Source organism: Canis lupus, chromosome 20, assembly GCF_003254725.2.
Source record: "Canis lupus dingo isolate Sandy chromosome 20, ASM325472v2, whole genome shotgun sequence".
In the NCBI taxonomy this organism is placed as follows: domain Eukaryota; kingdom Metazoa; phylum Chordata; class Mammalia; order Carnivora; family Canidae; genus Canis; species Canis lupus.
Window position 1 is genome coordinate 6,138,247 of NC_064262.1, and position 18,861 is coordinate 6,157,107.

Here is an 18,861-nt window from a genome sequence, read left to right on the forward strand (position 1 = left end):
GCCCTGGGCTGAAGGCAGCACTAAACCACTGAACCACCTGGGCTGCCCCGTGAGTGTATGTGTTTTTTTAGCTGAGATTTGGTCAACATATCAGAAGGAGAGATCAGAATATTAGCTAGGTTTGCATTTATGTTACAGTTGTATATTTTTTCAAAGATTTTGAGAGTGAGAGCACAAGCAGGGAGACGTGATAGAGGGAGAAGCAGGCTTCCTGCTGAGCAGGGAGCCGGAAGTGGGGCTTGATCCAGGGCCCTGAAATCATGACATGAGCCAAAGGCAGACATTTAACTGACTGAGCCACCCAGGTGCCCCATTTATATTTATTTGAGAGTAGAATCAATGGGATTTCTGAATGTCTCCAGTTAAGACAAGTGTGTTGATGCTGAATGGCTTTTAGAAACTGACTTTTTCTTGTTTTCAGATGTGTGCCCTTTAGTAAATTGATTAAGGAAAACCTTAGAATAGAACTTCTATAATGAACAGATTAATGGTATATCCATCATCCTTGGGGCAGTTGGTAGGGCCCTTGGTCTTCCTAGCCTGTCTGCTGATCTCAGCATTCCTTACAAATATGGTTCATCATTGTGTATGAGTGACATGATAAAGGTTGGAAAACATTGACTTAACATGCTTCTTAGCCTAGTAAGTGGTCTTAGAAAAATAAAATAATGAAAGAATTTAAGTGGGTTTGCTTTGATCACTTTTAATGAAGTTATTGTAGTATGTTCTATACTAAGCACCAGCACTATTTTGTAAGTGCCTTCAAGACTTAAAATTCATCATTAAATAAGTATGCTCTTGGATTTAGGCCGCATTTAAGCCTTGTAAGTGGGTTCTTTAGCTAGTAGTTTATAGTACAGTCTCTACACCCCCTCCCCCAATTAAATACAGTACGCTGCTTACTGCAGTTCGTCATCTGCTGAATGGTAGATATTTTTTAAAGATGTACCACTAAATGGAGATTTAACTAACATTTACTAGTTCTGACAGGTCTATTCTATTAAAAAATTAAAATCAATCAAGCAGTTTATCTTTTAAAAAGTAAGAGTGGTGGGGGGCACCTGGGTGGGTCAGTTGGTTGAGTGTCTAGCTCTTGATTTTTGGTTCAGGTCAAGATCTCAGGGTCCTGGGAATTGAGCTCTGTGTCCAGCCCCACACTTTGTGGGGAGTCTGCTTGAGGACTCTCTCCCTCTCCCTCTGTCCCTCTTCCTGCTCATGGATGTGTGTGTGCTCTTTCTCAGTAAAGCTTTAAAAAAATTGTTTTGCAGCAGTATTCTGGTTTCTAACCTAATTCATTTAATAAGTATTTGAGTGCCCTCAGGTTCTAAGTACTATATTAAGGACTAAGAATACAGTAGTTAACAGGATTCGGCAGTGTCAAAATCAAAAGCATCTCTAAAGTGATCTTTTAGGTGAAGGCCTTAATAATGGGAAAGGCCTTCCAGGTGGAGGGAACAAGAAGTTCAAAAGTCCTGAAACTTTCAGCTTGACATGTTTGTTCAGAAAGGAGTAGTTTAGCTTATATTCTGAGTCTTAATTGGGGAAGAATATGTTGAGCTGCATCTTTAAGATAGATTGCTCTGGTTGCTCTGTATCTCTAGATGAAGGGAATCATATCATTTCAGGCTAATGGGATGCTCAGATGAGCCCTCTTCATCTTTTTCTGTCATCTGGTTCTAAACTTCATCTCTTCCTTCTTTTAGTTGGGGGAAAAAAGATCTAGGGAAATGAGGTGCCCCTAAAAAGTGACCTTATGGTAGTGAAAGGATGCCTCTAAAAAGTGACCTGATGGTAACGAATGAATAGAATTAGGAGTGTGAAGGGCCTCGGGTTTAGGTGCCAGAGGAGGTAGAAGGCAGTATGCCATGGTCCTGCCACTTGAAAGCTATGGTATCTTGTCCTACCTCTGTCCCTTACACAAATAAAAGACTTTATAGACGTTACTGTTGTAATAGTAAAACACGAACAGAAAGTAGGATTTAATATATAGAAAATAAAAATTCCTCACAATCCTGCTGAATTAATCACTGATCTAATCTAATCTAATTCTAATCTAATTCTAGATTTTCTCACCTCTTTATGATTCTGCATTTTTCTTTTTCCTAGATTAATACGAAAGAGGTTAAAACTATATTTTTCATTTTTTGTTTTGTCTTGGATAGCTTTTTTCCATCTGCACATATAGAGTACTTCATTTATCACATAGACATTAGTATTTAATTCCCTATTAGGTATTTGGTCTTCCCCCAGTTTTTCAAGGATATGAACCGTGCTATAATGAAGATGCTTGTACATGTAGCTTTTCTCTTTTTTAAGTTTTTATTTAAATTCCAGTTTTTATTTAACTTACAGTGTAATACTAGTTTCAGGTGTACAATTTAGTAGTTCAAGATGTATATACATCACGAGGTACTCAAAACAATAAGTATACTCCTTACTCCCCATCACCTATTTCACCCATCCCCCTGCCCACCTGTCCTCTGGTGACACTGACTGGGCCAATCACTTTGTTCTCTGTAGTTACTCCCCATCACCTATTTCACCCATCCCCCTGCCCACCTGTCCTCTGGTGACACTGACTGGGCCAATCACTTTATTCTCTGTATTTAAGAGTCTCTGTCTTGGTTTGCACCCTACCCTTTTTTTCCTCTATATTTGTTTGTATATATCATTATACACTTGCCTTATACTTCTGTAGGTTAAATTCATAGAGTGCAATTGAATTACGAGGTCAGTCTTTAAATTTTCTCATCTATAAAGTGGAGATGTAAGTCTTACCTAGAGTGTTTTTCTCTAAGGATTATTTTGGATAATATGAGTGGGTTGTATGCAGTATATACTTCCTCATAATATTAGGCACATAGTAAATGGTAGGTACTATTAATAAGACAAAGCAAGTTTCTAAGGGAAGAAGGTATGAGAAGGATGGGATTTCCTGTCAACCTTACCATTTTCTAAAGAAGGAGAATAAACCTCACTTCTGCATGATTACTGACTCCCAGTCAATACCAGAGTATGGTGTGTCCTGACTGTACAGTATCTGACTTTATCATCATTGTGTGACTGTTGTGGACTTCTATTGCAGTTTTCTTGTTCCCCACTTAAAACATTTGATTATTTTTTGGCTAGGTGTCTCTGCTTACTCCTGTTTATAAGTTCATTTTTGTACCAAAACTGAACTGTGAATGTTATGGAAAACTCATGGACTTTAAATTTAAATATACATAGAATCTGGTTATTTTATGTATGTATATTTAAATATACATAGAATCTGGTTATTTTACGTATTTTATGTATTTTGAGTTCTTGGACAAGTGTGATTTCTTTGTACCTTATTTGTTTAAAGGGTGAGTGGAGGATGGGATTTAAACTCTAGTTAAAAAAAAATAAACTCTAGTTATACACATTAAATGAGATCATTTATATATCAAGTTGTTTAATACACATCCTAGAAATAATTTACCTTCCTTTAAGCAGAAAATTGTGGCTTACAGTTCTTTTTTTCTTTTAATTTCACTTCTCATCGTACTTAACATGTTACTCATACCCAAGGGTAGTCACTTGCACTTAATATACAGTAACTAAAGAAGAAGAGAAATGTAATTTAAAAAATATTAGACTAGAAGTCAGGAGACCTGGGCCCATGTTCCAGGTTGGCTTTTAAATGGTAGTATAACCCTTGATGAATCTTGATTTCTAGTCCCTATTTTGCTCATTTTTGAGTTGTCTATGAAATATTTTTATAGAAATATATGAATATAGAAGTTTTCTGACTTAAGCAGAGAATGTCACTTAAGAGAAAGTCCACATACTATTTTCTAATTATATATTATATCGTTGAATTGGTTGCTTTTGTTCTAGATTAAGTTTTTTTTCTTTTTTTGAACAGGTTTAAGTGTTGTGTAAGCTGCATCAATGGAGCACATACAGGGGGCCTGGAAGACGATCAGCAATGGTTTTGGATTCAAAGACACAGTGTTTGATGGCCCCAGCTGCATCTCCCCTACAATAGTTCAGCCGTTTGGCTTTCAGCGCCGGGCGTCAGATGATGGCAAACTTACGGACTCGTCTAAGACAAGCAACACTATCCGTGTTTTCTTGCCAAACAAGCAAAGAACAGTGGTATGTAAACATTCCTCTCAGAAAATTTTGCTGTCCATCTGCCTATAAAAAACATTTTGGATAATTTTATTCACCTTGTAGATGGGCAAAATCTTCACTGTCATTTAGGTCTTTATTAATTGGATTTCCAGTTGCAGATTTTATTGCTTTATATTGCTGTATTCCTTTTTTTTTTTTTTTTTAAAGATTTTATTTATTTATTCATGATAGTCACACAGAGAGAGAGAGGCAGAGACACAGGCAGAGGGAGAAGCAGGCTCCATGCAGGGAGCCCGACGTGGGACTCGATCCCGGGTCTCCAGGATCGTGCCCCGGGCCAAAGGCAGGTGCCAAACCGCTGCGCCACCCAGGAATCCCTATATTGCTGTATTCCTTTCACACTCCCAACTTTCGTCTCACTCCTTGGCCTTTTATTATTATTCCTGCTTGGAAGTCATCTTATCTGCCACTTCATTCAAACAATTTGTACATTTTTATGAGGGTTTTCTTGATTTTTCTTTTGAAAAGCTCCCTTAAACCTTTCCAGCTAATTTTATGTATGCATGTATTATGGATATTAAAATGCCCACTAAATTTTTTTTGATGTTATAGTCAAGTATACAGAAGAAAATAAAATTACCTAGAAAAAATGTTGGTAAATTTTGTAGGCCCCAGGCAAAGCTGGAGTGCAGGTAGCTTAGAAAGTACAGCACCTTAGAAACTGCCACTTGGTTTTCTGACACAGAATCCCAACTTTTCCAAGAAATTACTGCTCAAAATAGTTTCTTACTATCCCAGTGGAAAAAAACTCACCTGGTTAAAACAGGAAAGTAAAGTTGTGCTAACTTTGTTTGGTGGGACATTTCAGAAAACCTTAGTTCAAAACTTTCATGCCTCCTCCTTTCCAGCCCCTATTTGAGTAAAATCAGCGTATTGTGTTTTTTTCTTTGTACCTGGATGAGACAAAGTTCTGAGGTTGGGAAGTCCAGTCCAGAATTTTTTCTTTGTTTCTGACAGTTCTACTCTCTCCCCAGTTTACTTAATAAAATCCTTTATACTACTTTTTTGAACTTCAGGACCCTGCCAGTTGTAGTGTTGTATAGTCATGTGCATTTTGAACTGAAGGCAAACATAAGAGGTATTTAAAGTTTGAGTACATTTATTTTTGTTTCCCTTCCTAAAAAAAAGTTTAATGGCAAAATAAACAGTAATCTCCTTATTTCAACAGTGGCCTTTCATTTGCAAGGTGATTTTGCCTATTGTTACTCATTAATTTTCTTTAACCTTAAATGGAGCCCAGATGGGAAGTGTGAATGTAACGGGAAGCTGAAGGCAGGCTGAAGACCACAGGAAGTTAGTGTACCTGTCTCTCTGATTCTTTACTACCACGTTGCCTAGAAGAATGAAAAACTTTGTTTGGCATAATGATTATGTGTATGGACCTCTAATACAACCAGACCCCAATTTAAATCCCTATATTGCCTTCTATTAGCTGTATCATCTAGACAAGTTACATAATATTTTGAGCCTCTTTTTGCTGACCTTAATGAAATGAGGCTCATGCTAAGTACAATAGCTAATTTATAAGTAAAATGGTAGCTATGATTATTTGAGTTTTTTCTACATCTGTGTAGCTTTCGACAGCTTTCAGTTGAGCACAGCTGGTAGTTTGGAACCAGTGATTTAGAGGCTTGACTCCTCTTACAGCTTATGAGAAGGCTCTAGCAGATAAAGTTAGTTTCTCCTATTCCTTTGATCAGAGATGGACCATTGCTCTCTGGAAGAACCATATTCTTTCAGCAGGCATCCATCTTTAGGGAAGCATAGGAGGTAGGAGTCCCTTGCTGGCCAGCAGGTTGAGTTAGTATTTTCTAATCATCCTTAGGTTGCTTCACTGCTTGGAACCCAGAATGACTCATAATCACTTAGTGGGTTCCAGAAATTAGTCAGATTTAACTGAATTCAACATGTGTCCACGGAGAGTTGTAGAGAGGAAAGTGACCAAAAGGATATGTATATTATTTAAATAGTTGTAGATGTATAATTGGTAGTTGATTGAAAAACCTTGTCATTTATTTTGTACATATGTGTACAAATATGTACACTGCCTACTTATTGGGTGGGTGCTTAGACCACAGCTGAGGACCATTAATGACCATTAGAATCAGGGGATCCCTGGGTGGCGCAGCGGTTTGGCGCCTGCCTTTGGCCCAGGGCGCGATCCTGGAGACCCGGGATCGAATCCCACGTCGGGCTCCCGGTGCATGGAGCCTGCTTCTCCCTCTGCCTGTGTCTCTGCCTCTCTCTCTCTCTCTCTCACTCTCTGACTATCATAAATAAATAAAAATTAAAAAAAATGACCATTAGAATCACCTGACACAGGTTAAAATATAGATTCTTGGGCTTCATTCAAAATCAGGTGAAGCAGAATCCTTGGATGTATTGGAGTGGGGAGGCTGGGAATCTATATTTTCATAAGCTCCTTGGATGATTCTAATGCCAGCCACATTTGTGAACCCCACTGAATTAGAGGATATTTATTTAAAGAACTGTCTAACTCTTAGAGTCTGTGACTTTTTTTTTTTTTGGTACAGATTTTATGTATTTATTCATGAGACACACAGTGAGGGGCAGAAACACAGGCAGAGGGAGAAGTAGGCTCCTCGCAGGGAGCCTGATTTGGGACTCCGTCCCTGGAGTGGGATCACGCTGTGAGCCAAAGGCAGACACTCAACCACTTGAGCCATCTGGGCGTCCTTAGAGTCTGTGACTTTTAATGAAGATTAATGGTATAACACAGCACTATAGTTTTCAAGGCCCTGTTGCACAGTATTTGATGCAAGTAATGATTTGGTTAGTGTGTATGTATTCCTTTTCATTGTCCTCATTCTTGATGTCTTGTCTTCATAGTTCAGATTCATATATCTCACTTAGTTTTGTTTCTGAAAAGCAAGAAGTTAATGGATCTGAGAGTATAACTGCTTCAAGAAATCTAAAATAAAGTTGCCATGGAACATTTTAAATACTTCAGACTTTTAAAATGGATCCAAACATACACTCACCTCCTCTGGATTGGCCACTGTCAGCTGTCACACTTTCACTGAGCACAGGAACTCTACTGTGGGCAATTCACAAGCCCTGCAAATCTATATTCTGTTCTCCTACTGGCCGTACTGACTCTAGTTGCCTCACTTTTAATTAACTTTATTGCCTTTGAAAACAAAATGTATGAGGGGCTCCTGGGTGGTTGAGTTGGTTGAGAGGCCAACTCTTGATTTTGGCTCAGGTCAAAATGATGTTGATGTTGTGGGATCGAGTCCTGTGTTGGGCTCTGTGCAAGGTGTGGAGCCTGCTTGGGATTTTCTTTCTCCCTCTTCCTTTTCCCCTCCGTTTCCACCCCCCCCCCCTTTTGCGTGCTCTCTCTCTCTCTCTCCAAAAAATAAAAGAAAAACAAAATGAATGGGGCTTTTATAAAAACTTTTAAAGTCTTAGTCGAAATTTTATATAGCTGCTATTATTAGCACCCTGACTACTCACACTTACACTGGGTCTCTGAGTACCTGCCTAGCTTTTGAAGATTGGGTATGGAAGAGTGTGGAAGGACATACACTGAGGCTACCTGGAATGGTGTGCACATTTATTTAAATTAGTAGTGTTTGTTTTTGTAGCAGGGCAGAAGCTCTGTTTCCTCTCCTTGCTTGCCCTTACAGTTGTGAAGTGTGTATGAAATGGAATTTTTGTCAGGAAGATAAATCATCTTGTTTCAAACATGGTTGAAATACAAGTTTTCGTCAGAAAAACTCTTGTTTGCTTATAGATTAGATTGGTTTATTTTCCTTTCTGGTGGATGTTCATGCTTGCATGTACATTTCAGCAAGTTTTTTTTTTTTTTAAAGAGATTTTATTTATTTATTTATTAATGAGAGACACAGAGAGGCAGAAACATAGGCAGAGGGAGAAGCAGGCTCCCCTCAGGGAGCCCGATGTGGGACTTGATCTGAGCTGAAAGCAGAGCTTAATTGCTGAGCCATCCAGGTGTCCCTCAGCAAATTAAAATAGAGTTGTGTGAAGGGAAGTTTGATCATTTTATCTCTCTCAGCCACTCTCTTGATGTTAATAGCTAGAGATATATCTTTTCAGACTCATACAACATATATAAATATATATAGGTTTCCTGCCCTTTGAATAATCTCTTTGTATTATTCTGAAAAATATTTTCTCATAATTAACATATGGGCACCCCTCCCTCTAGGTCATTGTAAATAATATAGTAGTGACATACACACATATTCTAGGCTTTATCCAAGCCTATTGGACATTAGGCTTTTACCTATTATTGGACATTCCAGCTATTTTCTGTGTGCATTTATATTTACCATTACAAATAATGCTGTCATAAATCTGCATATATCTTTATAGACTGGTACATTTATTTCTTTGCTCACCAAGGGATGTGCAGCTGTTGTTGGTTCTAAAGATGGTCTTTTGTTTGTAGGTCAATGTGCGAAATGGAATGAGTTTGCATGATTGCCTTATGAAAGCACTCAAGGTGAGAGGCCTGCAGCCAGAGTGCTGTGCTGTGTTCAGACTTCTCCATGAACATAAAGGGTAAGAAATTAAAAGTCAACTCTTTTTTCATACAAGTAAGGAAGCTGATGACTTCAAATAATAATAGTTCTTTTTTTAAAAAGTATACTAGTTTCCTATAGAATATTATGTATTTATATTCCCTTGTGCATAGACAACTCAGAAAATTAAAATATTAAGAACTTGAAATTATTGTTTAAACATTGCATTGAGAAAAAGAATACATATTAGGTGTTGATAATATTCCATAAATGGAAGCAGTAGTGTCAGGTAATGTTTTCTTTAGAGTAAAAAATTTTTCTGTTTCCTGGAATGCAGTGGACAGAATGGGTACTCAGAAAGTGTTTGCATTATTATTTATAGTTAAAGAATCTTATCCTCAAGAGAGTAATAACTCTTATATAATTCATTTATTTAAAAGTTTTTACCTAAGTTATCTCTCCATTCATTGTGGGGCCTTGATCTCAGGACCTTGAGATCAAGAGTTGCATGCTTTTCTGACTGAGCCAGCCAGGTGCACCTCATTCATTCATTTATTTATTATATGGTTAATGCTTACTGAGTCCCTGCAATTTGGCAGACAAAGGACTAAAAGATGCAGGAGAATTTCTGCTTCAAGGAAGATCCATAGTTAATCTTAGTTCTAATGGTGGTGGCAAGATAGAAGCATCCCATCAAAGGCTAGGAGCAATATTCCATAGCTTCTATTATCCATTATTATCCCCCTGAATTTGGGGGGAGTAATCTCTTGGAAAATGCTAGTTTCTTCTTTCTTCTTGGAAAATGCTAGTTCTGCTACTGATCTCCAGCTTGCATTTTTTCTGTTTCAAGGAGTTCTCCAGTTTGAGGGAATAGTCTAGGAAATGAGTCAACTCAAAGGGGCCAATTTAGATTCCGCTATACTACTCCCTCTATCTTAGGAAGCAGTTTGTTGAAGTGTAGATCTTTGAAGCAGCAGATGTCAGCATTATCTGGGTTTAGGCCCCAGGTTGGTCCCAAGCTAATCTCTAGTGCCTATTAAAGACTAGAGGGATTCTGGGACAGTGAGGGGCTGTCCACTCTCCTCTAAGGCCACACTGGTGTAGAGCTGCCTTAGCTTTTCTCTTAGACAGATGGAACCTGAAGACTGATGGAAACACAGAGCTGCCCCTCTCTCTCTTCATTAGGGCAAAACATGATCTTGGAGTCCTTGTATAGGGAATTATATTAAGGAATGAGTTATTTGCTATGGATAACCAAAAAAATGGCTGGAATAGGCTTCTGGTAGGCAAGGGAGAAGTTTGAATGTGTATGTTTGTGTTCTCTCCCTACCTGAGGATATTCTTCCTTCATTCAGGAAGTGGGCCTGATGAATTAACTACATAAGACATGAGAAAAGAGCATTTTTTTTGAAGCTAATTTTTAATTCATTGTATCTTTTTCTATGTTGTTTAGGCACAGATTGCTAGGTTGAAGTCTATTGAAGAGTAAATATTGCTATTACAGCAGTATTTATACCCCCTTTAGGATTTTAGAATTTTTATAGGATTTCAGTGTCACAAAGCCCAACTTACTGCATATTTACTTTATCATGAGATTGTTATTGTTCATCTTTTTATACTTTTTTTTTAAGAGAAAAAGAGCATGACACATCATACCAAAATCAAGAGTCAAGACACATAATGGACTGAGCCACTTAGGGGCCCCATTATAGTTCATTATTTTAAAAGAAACTTTATTCTGAGAGCATAAGCTTTGAAGTCCACCTGAGCTGGGTTCCAGCCTTTACACTCACTGTATGGTCTTAAGCAAGTTATTTTCTTAGGGTCCCCATTCTCTCATTTTTAAATAAGATGGGGATAATCGTACTTTGTAGGTTTGTCATATGAATTAAATAAGATAGTGTTGTATGGGATTTTTATGTTTATGTAGTATGAGGTAAATGGTAGCCATCATTACTATTGGCCTTGAACTCTTACCTTGTTTAAACATTTCCTTTTTATTTTACGTTTAAAAAAAAAAAATCCCCTTCAGTAAGAAAGCACGCTTAGATTGGAATACTGATGCCGCTTCGTTGATTGGAGAAGAACTTCAAGTAGATTTCCTGGATCATGTTCCCCTTACAACACACAACTTTGTAAGTAGCAGAGCTCTTTTTGTGGCATGTTGGATGCTTTGGCTGGTATAGTAGCACTTTCTTGGGGGTACTAGGCATATGTATTGTTGGATTGTTTAAAGCTGTCATTATGCCATTGTTTACAGTGAGACAATTTAGGTTTAATTAGGCATGAATTTTACAAATGTCAGACATTAACTACCTTCCTTCCTTCCTTCCTATTTATTTATTTATTTATTTATTTATTTATTTATTTTTTACAATTCTTCACATAAGACCTCTTGGAAACCAAGAAGGAAATTACTTTGTCTTTTGTAGTCTTTCCTTTTTTTCAACAGAATTTATACCTGTGTTCCTGTTCCAGGCTCGGAAGACCTTCCTGAAGCTTGCCTTCTGTGACATCTGTCAGAAGTTCCTGCTAAATGGATTTCGTTGTCAGACTTGTGGCTACAAATTTCATGAGCACTGTAGCACCAAAGTACCTACTATGTGTGTGGACTGGAGTAATATCAGACAACTCTTGTAAGGCACCATTCTTATTTCAAGGAATATAAATAGTATAAACTCTTTTGAAGGTGCTTATTGTATATTTGGCTGACAAGTGTGGGTTTTAGACTTACTAAATGAATTATCGTGAACTGGCAACCATCAACTTTAGAAACATGACAGTTCTGAAACTAATGAGTTTTAGTGTGGTATCACTTCTAAAACAAGCAGGTAGGACTGTTAACAAATAGAGATTGACTACTGTGATTCAATAAGCAAAGAACGAAAGGATATGAAAACCAAGACTTTTGGCTTTTCTCTCTCAGTATCATCTATTAGATTGTTAGTAGACACTACTCTTTATTTTGTTGAATATGTTAAACAGACCTTTGTTATTGAGAAGGAGCAGAAAGCATAGTTGGTGCTATTTTCTTCACCTCAAATTGGAGAAAACATTAGTTTTAAAGTGATATAAATGTAAAACCTCAAAAGATACTTGTTTTTAGTAAGGTTTAAATTGAAAATACATGTTCCAAATTGCCTTTTAAGGACTGTTAATGGGGGTATGAAAAGTCAGTTTTATCTCTTTTTGAGAGTACTAGAAAAATAAAGGGAGTGTTGTCATTAAATTGCAGTGGGAATGCCTTTTCTGCTTTCATGTTTGTCACATTGCTTTTGTTCCTCTGACCTAAGTGGCACAAACTAGGAATTAGCAGGCATGAGTGAGAATCTCAGCCTTACCATTAATAAACTGTAACCACCACTAAGCCTCAGTCCACCCATCTGGAGAAAAAGAGTATTAGCTTCCTTGCAGGGTTCCCTTGAGGATTAACTGGGGTAGCTAACCTGTGAAATTTCTGAGCACAAGTGCTCATGTCATGGAAAAAAGATGCCCGTTGATGCTAATATCATTTTTCCTCTTATTTATGATGTTTGGTTCTGAATGACACTTATTTTCCATATTCAGTCTTCTCATTGTGTGTTTCCAAGAAAGAATATTTCCAGAAAAGTTCAATGTGATTTACGTTATCATGTGCCCTATAGTAGTATTGTTAAAACACATTATTTGATATAACTGGATATTGGCCCAGTGCTTTTTAGAAATGCTCACTGGATCCTATATGTTCATTGGCAGGTCAGTGTTGTTAACATTTTGTACTCATTCAAACCCAGATATTTGGGTAGTCTAAAATGGCTGAGGAAGATGAGACTAGAAAATGTTCACTTTGAGTAACTGTTAGCAAAAGTTGCAAGGCAAGCCAGTCTGACTCTAAAATTACTGTAATTCTAATAAACCTACTTTCCTCTGATTTCATGTAGATTGTTTCCAAATTCTACTATTGGTGATAGTGGGGTCCCAGCACTGCCTTCTTTGACAATGCGTCGGATGCGAGAGTCGGTTTCCCGGATGCCTGTTAGGTAATTTTTTTGGTTACAGCTTTTCTTTGGAAAAAACTATGTTGGGGTGGGTGGGACTGAAAGTCTGAATCCAAAAGACCAGAGTGCCTTTGTATCCCCTTCTCTTCCCTTGTGAGCCCCTCATTACTTCTCTGGAACTTAATATTGGTGCTAGAGCAAAATGTGGTCCTGTAGCCTTTACGTTCTGGAAAGTGACTCTGACTGCAGTTTTCTTCTGTTATCATAGCCTGTCCTTTAGTAGCTCATCCCATTTTAAAACCTTCAGATTTTGCCTCCTTCAGGATGGTAGCAAATTGAGCGTCAAGGGAAGGGTCCCAAAACTATCTACAGTGATCCAATAAAAATGAAACTTCTGACTGAAATGCTAATCATGGCCTTGCATTGCCAAAACCATGGTATTTAATAGACTGTGATCCCTAAGAAGAGTCTAATTAGATCTTTAATATAAATATCCTTTCTAACGTGCCTGTGAGTTTATGAGAGACATATTTTCCCCTCCCTTCCCCTCCCCTCCCCTCCCCTCCCCTCCCCTCTTTTATTTATTTATTTATGAGAGAGGGCAAAGACATGGGCAGAGGCAGAAGCAGGCTCTCTGCAGGGAGCCTGATGTGGGACTTGATTCCAGGACCCTGGAATCACGACCTGAGCCAAAGGCAGACACTCACCACTGAGCCAGCCAGGTGCCCCCATGGCTTTATTCTGTTCTCCACTTTTTTTTTTTTTTTTAATTTTATTTATTTATGATAGTCACAGAGAGAGAGAGAGAGAGAGAGGCAGAGACATAGGCAGAGGGAGAAGCAGGCTCCATGCACCGGGAGCCCGACGTGGGATTCGATCCCGGGTCTCCAGGATCGCGCCCTGGGCCAAAGGCAGGCGCCAAACCGCTGCGCCACCCAGGGATCCCATGTTCTCCACTTTTAAAGTCAGAGCTTTGTTGAGTTCACTTGTCTTGTTCAGTGTTACACATGAATTTGGAACCCAGAATAAAATCTACATTTTTGTCAAAATATCTGTCTTTACTGTATTTGAATAACATATAATAACCTTTTAAAAACTACCATGGAGGGATGCCTGGATGCCTCAGTGGTTGAGGATCTGCCTGTGGCTCAGGGCAGATCCTGGAGTACCAGGATTGAGTTCCATGTCGGGCTCCCTGCATGAAGCCTGCCTCTGCCTCTCTCTCTCTCTCTCTCTCTCTCTCTCTCTCTCATTCATTCATACATACATACATACATAAATAAGTAAATAAATAAGTATCTTAAAAAAATAACTACCATGGAAATTGCTAAAGGCAGCATATCTTAGAACAAGGACTGGGTATACATTTGTGTAGGACTTATTTTTCTTGATAATTTGAAAAGCAAGTCTGACCAAAAATTGTACATGCTTCTGAAGATTTCATACTAGAAGACAAGCTTCTGAAGGCTTCAACATTCAGTTACCTGAAAAGGCAATTTTTCAAGGCAGTAGAACAATTTCTCATAGAAAAACTAGCATTTTATTCCTTAAATTTGTGTATGGTGTTACTTGAATCTGAACAAAACTCAAAATAATCTGTAGAGTCAATAATGAAAATGTTTTACTCACTGCATGTTCCCAGTGTGGTTGATGGTGGAATGGGGTTGGCTGGAAGAGACCAGTGATTATTTCACAGTTGGGCATTAGCATCCTGAAAACTGAAGTCACATTACCTGACTTTGAGAGCCTGTTGAGTAGGGAGATGGTGCATAGTGGCTAAAATGCTGACATTTTTGCAGAGATGCTCAGTAGTCTGTCTTAAATCTAAGACTCTTCCTTCAAGCTCTCTAAATCAGTCTGTAAACTGGGCAGGTGCTAACTAGCTTGGGAGATGGTGGCATGGTTGGCATATATTAACCTGTTCTTCCTAGAGATGGTCTAAAAATTTGGTGTATTCTGTAGAGGGGATTTATTAAAAAGAAGGCATCTTAAAAATGTATTGTTTTCATGTGAATTCCCAGCGGATGTATTATTTCCTTTTCAAAAATTGGCATGCAGGGGCGTCTGGGTGGCTCAGTCGGTTAAGCATCTGCCTTTGGCTCAGGTTGTGATCTCAGGGTCCTGGGATTGAGCCCCAGGTTGGGCTCCATGGGGAGTTTGCTTTTCCCTCTGCTCCTCCTCCCACTCTCTCAAATAATACATAAAATCTTTAAAAAGCAAAACAAAAAATGGCATGCAAAAGCACCTAGATATAAGAAAATTTTAAATGGTGCCTGTTGAAAGAAAGGAACATTTTGTCCAAGGTTTTAGTACAAGTAGAATTTGCCCCTGAGTGTCTTACTGAAGTAAGTAGCTGAAAGACTTTACCAGTGGGGAGGCCAGAGTGTCATTCACAGAGTTTTCTTTCTCCTCATCTAGTTCCCAGCACAGATACTCCACACCCCATGCCTTCACATTCAACTCCTCCAGCCCCTCCTCTGAAGGTTCCCTCTCCCAGAGGCAGAGGTCGACATCCACACCTAATGTCCACATGGTCAGCACCACTCTGCCTGTGGATAGCAGGATGATCGAGGTAATGGGGCCCCTTGCGGGTGGTGAGGAGTATCAATCGGTTATTGAGGTGGGGTTGACTGTTGTGTCAGAGTTTTGGGTTTCAAACCTGATAAAGAATGTAGCTATACTTTCTCAGGACCCTGGGCTTTGTGAATTTATCTTTTAACCACTACTTATGTAGACAGGCTAAATAATCCAATTGTGAGGTATATATCATTCAAGTGGAAAACTAAGATTTTCTGAAGAAATGTTAACATTTGAACTCATTCTTCCCATTTTAGATTTGAATAGGACTTGAGTAAACTAGTGAATTAGCTATATAAAGAGTAGTTTCATTTTGATGTGGGAAAGAAAATAATAGTGATAGAGAACTACAAACACTGTGAGAGACTCTTTATTTAAAAGGGCGGAGTCATTGGATTACTAAACCGGTTATTTAGGGAGATGTAAAAGTCTCCAAAGCTACTGTTTTCAAACTGCTTTTTCTTTTCTTGGCTTTTTGGTGTGTTCTATTTGTTTGGTTTGCTTTCTAATTCATCTTTAATAACAACTGAATACACTTAAAATACTTCCTTTGTTCTTTATTCTTCTTTATTTCTCATTGCTTTGGACTAGAATAACAGCCTGAATGCTTCTCCCAGGGCGTGGTCCAGACGATTTTGTTTGAGGGGAAGAGTAGGTATTCTTCTTCATGCCTTTGCTTTCTTGTAAATTAACAGGATTGCTAAGACTGTCAGACAGTAGCCTATCAAAATTGAAACAGTCACTAAGTTAAATTTTATATTTCTTGCCAAACTTGTTTTCCTGTTTCTTTTTTGACAATAGAGTATATAGGAGTTTTTGGGTTTTTTTTTAATACTGTATGTGGGATTGCTGACAGGTGAAATGAGTTTCTCGACATTTTGAGGCCAAGTGCATTAAAATAAAAAAAAATTAATTCCAGCTAAAGACTAATGCTAGATTTATTTAGTTGATGCTCAGAGCATCACTATTGTATTTATACCTCATTTAGAAACCTGGTGTGTCCATTTGGTTGATATGCCCTGAAAAATCTTTTACTAAAAGCATATCAGAGACCAGTGTGTTCTCTCTGCATTATGAATTGTTCCTTGAAAAACCTTAGGGACACCTGCCACTTTGGGTACAACTGTACCTAACTTAGACCTTGAATTACTTTCCATATGCTTGTCCTACAGCTCAGAAGTGGCAGGGACTCAATAAAAATGTTGGCTTCTGAATGTGGGGCCTGAACTGGCCCATTTGGAGGGCACTTTTAATATCACAAGATTATTGTGAGGAGATCGTGTGTATGCAAGCTATGAATTTTGTTATTTCTATTCTATCACGATTAGCCCCAATAATAAAATGATATACTAGTGACTTCTGTTATAACAATGATTTCTGTGTAAACACTCTAATTAAAAGTGAAAATTCTTGAATTTTTGTTAAAAAATAGCATTATTGTGTTAATTCTCTCTATACGTCAGAGGCAGAGCAAATTTTGATTCCTTTTTTTAAATCACCTGATTCAGGCTTTTTAAAGTATACATTCTTTATTTAAACCATTTGTAGTTCTCTCTAATATTTAGATTCCAAGATGTTTGAAAATTTCCTTTTGGATAAATCCAGCTGTAGAAATTAGCACAAAATAAAATATGAGGTATATAATGGATACAGGGAAGAAAATTACTGTGACATTAAAAAAAAATCTAGTGCATGGGAATATGATTCTGGTCAGTAAAAATATATTGTGACATTCTTTGACTAAAAACAAAAAAGTAGATTAGTTGAATAATAAAGCTTTAGCTGGTGAATATTCTTTTGAAGTTCAGGTTACTTTTGGCCAGTGTTTTGCACACCTGGCAGTCATCTGTCTACTTAAAATCAGATTCCTGGGCTTCCCTCTTCTGTCCCAGAAATACATAATCCTGGTTGAGGGGAGGAGGAGACTGTATTCTTAAACACCTCTCCAAGTGATTCTGAAAGACTGGTCAGGTTTGGGAACCCCAGATCCAGGCTCTATTGCTTGGGTGGGGCTGCCAGAGATTGGGGGAGGGGTAGCTTCATTTATGATTCCTTTTATCTTGTAAAAATGTTAATTGAGTAGAAACATTCCATTAATAGTTGGGTGAAAAACTTTTCTTGTCTTTCCTGTGGCTACACAAAGAAAAAAGAGTTGGGGTTCCCAGAAAAATACCCTTTTGACAATATGGAGGAGGCCAAATGGTTTTATATAATAATTATTTATATATTCCAAGTGAGGATTTATAAAATGAGTATTTAGGTCTATGGAAGGCCTTGTGATTTGAACTGCTCTACCCAAACAGTTTTAATAAGTTCTAAAGGTAGCCTTGGACTTTTCACCTAAGTAGAATTTAACTAATTTCAGAGCTTACCCATGTGGTAAATGAGCTCAGGGCTGAGGTCCATGGGTGATGGTTTCTGGTTCTGCCACTTACTGGCTGTGTGATCCTGGCCAAGTCTCTTTATCTGTTTATATGTGTTTTCTTATATATAAAACATAGGTTTTGGACTAAGGGATTTATGGTTCTTCCAGTGTTTCCTGATTTTAGGCTTGGATACAGTTACGTTGTCATGGTACTTATTACCCTTATCAAATCCAGCTTCTGGTCAGTGTGCCCTGAACTCCTAGATAGAAGAATAAGAGTGAACTTGCCACCTAATCCCCAGGTTTTGTTTTGTTGTGTTTTTTTTTTTTTTTTTTTTTTTTTTTGCCTCAGTAGAGCAAGGTCCCCTAATCATTGGAAAGATCTCAGCTGATAGTAACTTTGCTAACATTCCTGCATGAATATCACTTTGCTATATGCATTGCTTTCTTCTGAGAAAAAGAATGTGGTATATGAAAAGCTAACATCAATTCTAATAATTGATGATAATCTTGGAGATAATTGGCCACTGACATTTGGTAAATTTAATCAAAGGAAAGTTAGAGTATATACTTAGACCTTTTGTATTTTAGAGTTTTTATAATTTACTTTGTTCCTGCAAGTTCTCCCCCCACCCCCTTTCCTTCCCCCGGAGGACATCTTTTCTGGTGCAGAAATTGACCAGCTTTCCTTTTTTGTTTCAGGATGCAATTCGAAGCCACAGTGAATCAGGTACTTGTCCGAAGTTACTTAGCAAATAATAATGAGCCTTTTCTCTTTATGCTGTGTATCTTCTGTTGGCTTATCCACGTGTGGATTCTGTTTGTCTTGTCTATTAAGCCTCACCTTCAGCCTTGTCCAGCAGCCCTAACAATCTGAGCCCAACCGGCTGGTCACAGCCCAAAACCCCTGTGCCAGCACAGAGAGAGCGGGCACCAGGATCTGGGACCCAGGAGAAAAACAAAATTGTGAGTATGGCTTACAGTATCTCCTGCCTGGAGGTTTTACTAAGGATTTTACTAGGATTTACTAAGAAAAACCTGGTTAGAAACGAGAATACTTTTAATTGGGGGGGGGGTGCTCTAATAAAAAAACATTTAATGAAGGATATTATAAATGTCAGCACCGTTTTTGGCATGCTTGCATTGGAGAATTTGTTGGCTTGCTGTAAGGCAGAGCACAACTAAAAAAAATTTTTTTTCTTCGAAATATCGGAAATACAGTTAGTGTCCATCTTTAAAAGATGGAGGAATGGGTGGATTTGGGTTGCTCTTT

The 18,861-nt window shown here is 38.1% G+C and overlaps 1 protein-coding gene across 6 annotated transcripts in view; it reads left to right on the plus strand.

Annotated features, from left to right (window-relative positions):
• RAF1 (Raf-1 proto-oncogene, serine/threonine kinase) overlaps positions 1 to 18,861 on the plus strand; it is a 78,865-nt gene that overhangs the window by 45,770 nt on the left and 14,234 nt on the right. For 2 of the 6 annotated variants that reach the window (XM_025449450.3, XM_049098533.1), the window contains 9 exons: positions 3,890 to 4,122; positions 8,597 to 8,709; positions 10,702 to 10,804; positions 11,148 to 11,305; positions 12,590 to 12,688; positions 15,065 to 15,218; positions 15,815 to 15,874; positions 18,291 to 18,318; positions 18,427 to 18,554. In XM_025449450.3, the coding sequence (XP_025305235.1) occupies positions 3,916 to 4,122; positions 8,597 to 8,709; positions 10,702 to 10,804; positions 11,148 to 11,305; positions 12,590 to 12,688; positions 15,065 to 15,218; positions 15,815 to 15,874; positions 18,291 to 18,318; positions 18,427 to 18,554 (1,050 nt within the window). In that variant the 5' untranslated portion in view covers positions 3,890 to 3,915. Of the gene's footprint in view, positions 1 to 3,889; positions 4,123 to 8,596; positions 8,710 to 10,701; positions 10,805 to 11,147; positions 11,306 to 12,589; positions 12,689 to 15,064; positions 15,219 to 15,814; positions 15,875 to 18,290; positions 18,319 to 18,426; positions 18,555 to 18,861 lie in introns of those variants that run through there. The other 4 variants (XM_025449453.3, XM_035702652.1, XM_025449458.3 and 1 more) reach the window with 3 other exon arrangements.